This window comes from Halichoeres trimaculatus, unplaced genomic scaffold, assembly GCF_033239565.1.
Source record: "Halichoeres trimaculatus isolate MK-OKI-2021-1 unplaced genomic scaffold, fHalTri1.1 fHalTri1_scaffold_5, whole genome shotgun sequence".
Taxonomy (NCBI): Eukaryota; Metazoa; Chordata; class Actinopteri; order Labriformes; family Labridae; genus Halichoeres; species Halichoeres trimaculatus.
The window spans coordinates 3,617,714-3,627,391 of NW_027437183.1; the positions used below are offsets into that span (position 1 = coordinate 3,617,714).

The window sequence follows — 9,678 nt, forward strand, 5'->3', positions numbered from 1 at the left end:
TGTTTCAGAGAAGTCTGTGTGCCTCCAGGAGAAATGCAGCTGCTGTCACACAGGAAGTGACGATTCTTTCAACCAATCAACGGTCTGCAGTGTTGTAGCTCCACCTTCTGGGATCGGATCGGTTCAGTCTGGCCCTCCAACAGTAGGATACCAAAAAGTGGGGCGTCTCGTCTCGGTTATTTGGGGATCTATCCCAGGATTAGTCAGTAGAAACTAGGGCTGGGTATCACCACTGATTTCCTGAATTGATCAATTCTGATCCACAAGGTCCAGATTCGATTCGTTTCAATTCGATATGGATATATTTAGTAATAATGAAGTTTCAATACTTATTCTACTTTTGCCAGGGCCAAAATGAAAGAAAAACAGTGCCTGAAATCTGTCTTTTTTTTTCATTAACTATATAAAATTTACATTTTGCTTGGTTATTTTTCTCCCTGCCACCAGGGTTGTTTTTTTTCACTTCTTCTTCTAAGAAAACCGGTATCATCTTTAAAACTAGGAGTAATAGGAGAAATATTAGGATTTATATTATATTTATTCTATTACAACAAAGTGCATAATTCAGTTCCCTCCTTTGTAAAAACAACATCCATCCACAGTAGCTATTTCACAAACAGGGCAGACTGGGAGGACAAATCAAACACACCCTTCCTTACCCCGTGTGTGTTAATGAAGCAGCTGACAGCTCTCAGGGGATCTCTACTGTTAAACCTACTGACTTAATGTGAACACCTTGTATCACGATGGAGCTTATCATTTAGCTGGCGCACATTAGCTGTAGCTTGCGCGAGCGTCGGCTGATGAGGAGGATGATTGACAGTGTTGTCTCCAACTCCGACACAGACGTCATGTTGAAGCGGGACAAAAACACTGAAACAGATGGTTTGACGCTGCTTTTATGTAGTTCTCATCAAACGTCGGTAACGTTAGATAAAGTTTGTTACGCTAACGCTAAGACGGCTGTATGCTTAAGTTACGATCTCCTGATGAACTAAAGTCTGCCGTGCCCCGACGTAACAGGGGAGAACGTAAGGAGACGCCGCACATAGGGCTGATCTCTACTTGATATAACCTTAAAAAAACTCAATGAGTTATACAGATTCATACAGAAAGGGAATGTTTTTTTTTAAATTAAAAGATCGATCCTTGGACTTTATGAATCAATATTAAATTTTGAAAAAGAAAATCAATTTTTTTCTAAAGAATTGATTCTTTTAACCCAGCCCTAGTGTAAACGGCGTAAAATGCGCGCCATGCCAAGACGAACTGAACTGAACCGCTTGGTGGAAACAGAGCTTCAGAAAACCTTTCTTTCAGCCTTTGTCTGAAACAAAACTTCCTTTAAGCTGCTGTCTCTTTAAGAAATTCCCTTCCCTCTGATTGGCTGGTCCTTTAGAGGCCTGTTGGGGATGGAGCTAGGGAAGACCTTGGTGTTTGAGGCCCCCAAAAAAGACGAGATTCACCTAAAGTCTGCCAATGTGGTAGAAAAATGAATTTATTTAGTATTTTGTATTGAGACACGTTCTCGATTCAAAGAGGCGTCATTTTCCTTTTTTTAACAGATTTTTCTGGACTTGTCAGGTGAATGTGGCTCGTATTAAGTCTAACTGGGTAATCATCTATAAAAATAAGACAAACACCTGCTGACTTTTCAGTTTTTGCAGTGCATATGATTTGTAAGAATGAAAAAGCAGTTTCTGGAGTTCCCCAAGGCTCTATGCTTGGTCCTTTATTTAATTTTTTTTTTTTTTTTAATTGTCAGGTGAATGTGGCTCATTTTAAATCTAATTGGAAAAATTAACTAATATTAAGCCATAATCACTTGCTGAGATTTCAGACTTTCAGTCTCAACATTCAGGTATTTGTTCTTCTCCTTCAGCATCACTCTGAACTGTCATTGACTCTGTGACGTGACACTGGAGACAATCATTCCTGAGGTCTGTGAACGCACCGTCTGAGGTCAACATGAAGCACTTCAGCATCTGCAGCTGTGTTAGTGACACTGAACACCTGCTATGCAAATAAAAAATGATATTTATATTTGAATTAAACTGTTTTTAAAAGCACTTCAGCGTCTCTGGTTTCTTCAGTCTGTCAGAAAACACCTGCCCCATCACCTGTCGGTCGTCATAGTTATCGTCTGGAGGCAGGTGACAACATCTGAGCTGCAGCAGCTGCTGTCGACCTGCAGGAGGAGAGGCTGGAAGAGACAAAGACGGCGTGAGTGTTGGTTAAGACGTAGAAACTGAGCTCCAGCAGCTTGTCGTGCAGAGAAAAGGTGACACACCTGCAGCCGTCCTTTGGAGACGTCGTCCAGCTGTTTGATGCAGAGAGTCGTTTGATTCATCAGCTCCTGACGCACCGGGTCACTGAGCTGAGAGTCTGAGGAAACATCCAGCAGCAGCTTCAACAGGCAACGCAGCAGCACAGCAACTCGACATTCAACCCTGAGAGAGACAGAGATGAGCTGCAGTTTGTGTGTTTGGCCACAAGAGGGCAGAGCAACGCGTCAACAAAGGTCCTCGGAGGGTTCCTGCTACAGTCAGATGGTTTCCTGTCTGATTTCTTTTTTTGTCTGGCATCACTTTCTGGGATGGTTTGATGCAAAGAATGGATACCAAGTAAAGGCTGATTCTGGGTCAGCTGACTTTTAGTGATCAGTGTGAGATCACGCTGTTATTGACTGATTCAGCAAGAGTTTCACCTCTGTCCCTCTAGTGCAAGCGTCTTCAACCTGCGGCTCTGGACACTGATACTAAAAAAGTTATGTTTTAACATTTTGTTGAACTAAATCTTTTCATCCCATCTGTCCATAAAGCCTGCCACCACTCTACTTCACCTCCTACAACATCAACAGCCCACCAACTTTCCATGCAGCTGTGGCTAACCTCAAGTTTGTAAATTTTTGAACTTACAAAATTAATAGAATTTTTTTGCAATTCTTTCAGGATTTCATTGTTTTAAAGTTTTTGCAATTTTTTAAAACGTTTGCAAAATTCTTAGAATTTTGCCATATTTTTCAATATTTCAGATATTTTGAAATTTCTGAAATTACTATTTTTTTTAAAGTTTTGCCCAACAACTGAAATTTCGGAATTTGTGCATTTTTTTGATATTTCATTAATTTTATTTTATTTTTTTAAATGTTTGCAAACTTGTTAGTTCAGAATTTTAGCATATTTTAAAATACTTCAAAATATTATGAAATTTAAAAGAAATCACTGTATTTTTTAAAGTGTTACCCAATTGTGACATTGTAGGATTTGTGTATTTTTTTAATTTTTTTTTTTTTTTTTTTTTACTTTTGCAAAATTGTTAGTTCAGAATTTGGGCATATTTTTTAATGTTTCAGAATATTTTGAAATTTTTGCTATCACAGTATTTTTTTTAAACTGTTGCCTTATAGTTGACATTGCAGAATTGGTGCTTTTTTTAAGTTTTTCAATATTTATTTATTTATTTTTTTTAACTTTTGCAAAATTGTCAGTTCAGAATTTGGGCATATTTATTTCATTTTAAAATATTTTGAAATTTTTAAAAATCACAGTGATTTTTGTAAACTTTTGCCTAGTTATTGAAATTTCACAATTGGTGCATTTCTTTTAAGATTTCACTTTTTAAACATTTTTTTTTGCAAAATAATGAAATTAATTTTTTTTAAACTTCTGCAAAATTGTTCCTACTATTCCAGAATTTGTGCAAATTTGCTAAGATTTTAATCTTTTTTTCATTTATTTTTGAATTGAATTGAATTTTTGAAAACCCAGTTTTTAAGGGAAACTTTTGCATAGTTTTTTAAATCTCAGAAATTGTGTAAATTTTTTAAGATTTTAACTAAAAAAAATGCATTAAAAAAAATTTTTTTTTTTACTATTTTTTAAATTATTAGAACATTTTTTGCATACGTTTTTAAAATACAAAAGTAAGCCATAACGTGTGTAATTTCATAAATTTGAAAAAAAAAAATTGTCCTTAGTTAATCCTTTACTAGATTTCAAGTATGCATAGAGTCTTATACACTTTATAGTCTTTATAGGAGATAAAGCTGATTTTGTGGCTCTGTAATAACTGTTATCCAGGTCAGCTGAGGAAACACGAAGTAATCTCAAAAAGAACCGGGAGAAAATAAAACCGAACAATCTATTGCCTAAAAACTAAAAGAAGTGAAGTGTGAAAAAAAGTCTGAATTTTTTTTTTAGTCTTAAAACGTCTGAGATCTGATTTTAAAGCGAGTGTAGGACTGCTGCTCATGAACCTGTTTGGTTTGTGTGTGTGTTCAGACCTGGGCCATGCTGCTCTGATGGTTTTCTGCAGCGCCTCCAGGATCTTCAGCCGGCTCGTCTCCTCAGGAGGATCTCTGACCTCCAGGTACCCCAGCACCACCCGCTCCAGCCGCCTCAGGTGTCTGCACACGGCCACGCCCATCCTGACCCAACGTGGCGAAACAAACGCACCCTGAGACCTCGCCCCAACAAACCAAGCTGGACGCGCAAACAGTGGGTGTGTGAATAAATCACTCTTCCTCACCGGTCGACGTAGAGCGGCAGAGCAGAGGAGTAAACATGCCTCAGAGCCACTTTATGCTCCGCCTCCATGTGCGTCAGGACGAGGCGCAAGACGTCGTCATGGCGGCAGGGTTTCCTCGGGGTGGAGGAGGGGGCGAGGGCAGAAGGAGGTTTCTCTAAAACCAACAGCAGGTCCAGGAGACAGGACAAGACCGGCTGCATACACACACACACACACACACACACACACACACACACACACACACACACACACACACACACACACACACACACACACACACACACACACACACAGGCACAAGTGTCGATGTGTGGAAAAGGAAACAAGAACTTCTCCTGAATTTCCCCTCAGGGATAAAACAAAGTATTTTCTATTCTATTCTTAATTCCACACTTTGCACCTCTAATACTCTGAATGTCACCAGGCTCATTTCTCAAAACTTAAAAAAAGTGGAAAATCATTTAAAATTAGGTTTTGTCAAGAGAACAAACTTTTAGCTCCTGTTTGGGCTCCTCCACTTTTGGGGGTGGACTTTTTAAGGGCTGTCTTTTCATTGGTTGATGGGTTTTTGATTGACAGCTCAGTGCTCCACATGTAACTGTAACCCTGACCTGCAGCTCCACTGTTCAGATATTATTAAATTTTCCTGAAATGTTTGTTTTCTCTGTAGTTATTATTCGATACTGATAAAGTTGTGTTTGAATTACAAAAAAATGAATAGTGTTTGATTCATAAAAACACAAATATTATTGGAAAATCCTGTCTATAAAAAATATAAACAAATATAACCAACATGTGAGAGCTCCACAGTAACTCACTAAACGCTTGAAGGAGGAGAAAAAAACGCTGCAATAAAGAGTCCAAAGCGACCGTCTCTGAACGCCTGTAGCTCCTCCCACAGAGCAGCTGGTTGGAGTGTGTGTGTGTGTTTGTGTGTAACTCACCTGTATGACAGCAGCCTCTGTTGTGTAGAGATGTTTGAACAAAGCCTGGTAGATAACTTCTGCTGTGTTGAACTGACAGAGATCTGCAGCTGGCTGAAACACACACACACAGAGTTTAGAGTCCTGCGCATGTTCGGTCGAGCTTTTCTCTGGAGAAACTCAGACGTATGTCGTTCCTTTTTCAGTTTTCAGACTCATCCTAAAAACAAAGAGACACTTTTTGGAAAACGTGAGGAGAACAATGTCACAAACATGAAAACGGCTCCAAAATCCAGTCGTACCGTGAGTAAATGACTCAGACACTACAACAGGTTTGGTGCTAGGACTGTCGGCTCATTCTCCACAGCTAATCTGAGTAACACTGCTGGCCAAATGCAGCTCATAAAAAAACACTAAAATTATTGATGGATGTGAGGTATCGGGCCGATACCAGCCTTATTTCAAAGTATCAGTACTCATGAAAGCTGCTGACACCAAGGCAAAAGATTTTAAATTGAGTTAAAGGACCCATATTGTGCAAAAATCACTTTATTAAGTCTTTTAGTTAAATTTGTGGGTCTTTGTCTTTCCTCCCAGACCACAAAATGTGATATTTAATGACCAAACCTGTACTTAGTAGAGCTTTTGAATGTAAAATCCTGACCTAAAACGAGCTGTTTGGAATTTCCGGGATTTGCCGACGTCGGCGATTCCCTTTTTTGACCAATCAGGAGCAAGTCTGACCTGATTGGTCCACCAGAGCAGATACCCCCAAACCCCCTCCCCGCTGGAGAGGAGAATGCCAAAGTTGAAGAGCCATCACTGCTCTGTTTTTGGCTATTAACAGCCACATAGTTCCATGCTCAAGCTTCCCATCTCAGAAGAAGACAGACTAAGTGTCTAGAGTTCATTTATCAGGAAATGTTCCAGCTACACTCAGTAAAACTGTGCATGTGTGTGCTAGTCACTTCACGGCCGGCTGCTTTTCCAACTTTGGACAGTACAACAGAGGGCTAGCCAATAGACTGGTCCTGAATCCAGGCGCATTACCAACCATCCTCCAACAAACCTGGGACCCTGGAAATGTGAGTATTTTAAATGCTGTGTGCTGTGGAGCAGATGGAAGAGCTTTTCCTCAGTGTCCCCCCTGTCTCTGTGTTAGCTTCAGGATGCTAACTTTAGCTGTGGTTAGCCTGTTGTTTTAGCCTGTAATGTTACGGTAAACGAGCTTCTCTGTTTTCTAAACATTGTGCACTTGGAGCTCGTGGCGCCGCTCTCAGTGACGTGGAAGAGCGGGGCGGTATCAGCGGTGGCTCATTTACATATGAAGGCCACGCCCACTAAATCAGAGCGTTCTGAACAGAGGGGCTATGAGAGCCTGGAAACAATGCTGCTGTGCTTGATTTATTGGCTTTTTGGACCAAAACATGTTACAACCATTTCATGAAGACATCAATGATCCAGATTAAACTGCAGAAAAGGAGCAGAATATGGGACCTTTAAAAATCACTAAAACTCTGACAGTTGTTGGTTTCATTTTACACTTTTTTTAATATATTTAAGAAAAATCATAAAATCAGAAAGAGTTGTCTTTGTTTTATGAATCAACTTCAGTGTAGTGGTATCGGTGAGTACTCAAAAAGGAGTGCTCGTCCCGATATTGGTCTGAAAAAAGTAGTCTTGAACATCCCCATGAAATTATTGCAACAATTTCCAACAGAAACCGAGAGGATCGATGTCTAATATTGAAAATATGGAACTAATGACTTACAAAATAAATCTAAGAGCAGAAAAGTTTTTGAATCACAGGAAAAACAGACTGTGAACCACGGCTGTATGAACTGCCTGTTATTTACGTTATAACAGAAGAATGAAAAGATGAGCTGTTTATATTCTCCCTGAGCTGCTTTGTCTTTTTATTCTTCTTTTAAAAACAATTATAATAATAAATTAAGAATATGAACTCATAGCAGCATTTAATAAAATCAAAAAAATGTAAAAAAAAAATATATATATATAGAAATGAAAATAAAGTTAACTACTCGCTGCTTAACCGCAAAGAAAGTCTGAAACCACCGACACAAAAACTAAACTGTGTGGAGGAGTTTGTCCGTGTGTGTGTGTCTCCTCACCGTGTTGAGCACGATGTGGTGCAGACAGCGAACTCCCAGGATGCAGTTCTCCTGTCTGAAGTGGTCGTTGAAGAGCAGAGAGGGCGGGAGGAGGCGGGGCAGGTGAGGGGACAGAGACGGACGAGTCACCTGCTCAAATCACACACACACACAAATACACAAATACACACCCAACAGAAAATAAAAAAACTAACTTTAATAACAGAACCAAGATAAAAGCGTCAAGTTTTTTTGTTGTTGTTGTTGTCAGGTGAAGATTTTCTCTAAATGAATAAAAAAATGTCATCGTGTCAAACTGACCTGCAGGAGAGTCCAAGAAAACACCAACTTCACTGCCTCACAACGGTGCCAATTCTCCCTGTGTACACACACACACACACACACACACACACACACACACACACACACACACACACACACACACACACACACACACACACACACAGATAAAAGTGCTTGTTTAAGGAGGATTTAACACCCTGGACTTCAAACTTCATGTCTTCTTGTCTTACTTTGTGAGCTGAGGCTGCAGGACGTCCAGGATTCCCCCGACAATCCCTCCTCTCTTCTCCTCCCCCATCAGGAGGTGTGGGGAGTCCCTCCAGCCGCCTGCCGTCACCAGCGCCTCCTGCAGGCTGTGAGCTGCAGAACGTGAGGAGGAGCTGGTCCAAGCCTGATCCTGAACACAGAGCGACAGACTGAAGCGATAACGTCAGAATTTTTGTCTTGTTTCCAGTAAAGGAGAAATGTTTTTTTTTTACCTGGAAATGTGTGACGGCGAACACACAGATGGGCGGAGCTACAGCCAGCAGGAGACCACTGTAACAGACTCCCTTACCCAGAGTTCTCAGCAGCGCAGTGAGGGCAGAGCAAACCGGTTGAGCTCTGCTCGGCACGCTCTGATAGGCCGAGGCCGGCAAAGAGCTGCAGTCGTCCTCACAGAGCGGCAGAGCTGCAGAGCCAATCAGAGCGCAGACCAGTCCACTATACGCTGCCTGAAGCTCCGCCTCCCCAGCATCCTGACTGAAGAGCCAATCAGGGTCAGCTCTCTGGAAGACATGCTCGATTTGGCCAATCAGGGAGCTCTTCTCAGAGTCTGATGATGCACCAATCAGCTTCTTCCGTAGCTGAGACAGGAGCTCTGTGATTGGAGGAAGCGAGGAAGAGGGGAGGGGCTTGTCTGAAGAGGAGAGCTGAAGTTCATGAAGGAGGGTTGAGAGCTCCATACTGAAGAGGAGGAGGGACAAGAGGAGAGAGGGAGGGTCAATTAACCTGATCAAACCAAGATATATTTTTTTTCTTACTCTAAAAATCTTATATTTTCATCCAAAACATCAACATAAATGCTTCAATAGAATAAATGTCTTGAAAACTTCCAAAAAAAACAAAAAAAAACATATTGCCATTAAAGAGCAGAAATTTAAATAATTTTCCAAGAAAAAACAAACAAACATGTTGACAGTATATAATTTTTTTTCCTATGATGTTTTTTTAATAATCCCTGGAGTTATTGTAATAGTTTAAGACACCAGACTTTCTTTGGTTTATCAACTGGGAGCGATGATGAAAAAAAAAAAAAGCTAAAATGTGACAAGAAGATAAAAAAAAAAAATCACTTTAGGCTTAATTTTTTTTTTAGTTTTTTTTTAATGCATCCGTTTTTCACCGTTCCTGACAAAACCTATTTCCAATATAGATAAAAAAATAACAGACGTCAGATGAAACGGACGTTTGGATTAAAAAAAAATACAGGGGTGTAGAGGTTTAAATAACAAATAGAGATGATTTCAAGCCATCTATTCGAACTAAAGCTCTTTTCCTTGGGTGGGTGGTGAAAATATGAATCATTATCTTGTTGTTCGAGTTTCATTTAATGATATTTAATTAACACAGTCTGGTGTCTTCGTCCTTTTAGCTCCTTCGTTCATTAATCGTAACAAACTGACCTTAATCCAGCCTCTTCACTCGCGTCGATAGGATAATATCCTTTTTCATCTGATATTCAGGTTTATTTTCCACGATTTTAACCCACGCATGTACACAAAGTTTACGGAAGTTTTACGGGGACGGACCGTTCTTCCGAAAATGTCCCC

The 9,678-nt window shown here is 40.1% G+C and overlaps 1 protein-coding gene across 1 annotated transcript; it reads right to left on the reverse strand.

The window, feature by feature from the left end:
• Positions 1–2,068: 2,068 nt before the first annotated feature.
• tti2 (TELO2 interacting protein 2) lies at positions 2,069–9,678 on the reverse strand. Its single transcript, XM_074670671.1, has 10 exons — positions 9,532–9,678; positions 8,347–8,812; positions 8,098–8,264; positions 7,886–7,943; positions 7,586–7,714; positions 5,475–5,567; positions 4,531–4,724; positions 4,286–4,429; positions 2,291–2,450; positions 2,069–2,203 (listed from the first exon to the last, which is right to left on the reverse strand). Exons 2-10 carry the CDS (start codon positions 8,809–8,811, stop codon positions 2,117–2,119), a joined length of 1,497 nt encoding a protein of 498 aa, XP_074526772.1. The 5' UTR covers position 8,812; positions 9,532–9,678; the 3' UTR covers positions 2,069–2,116.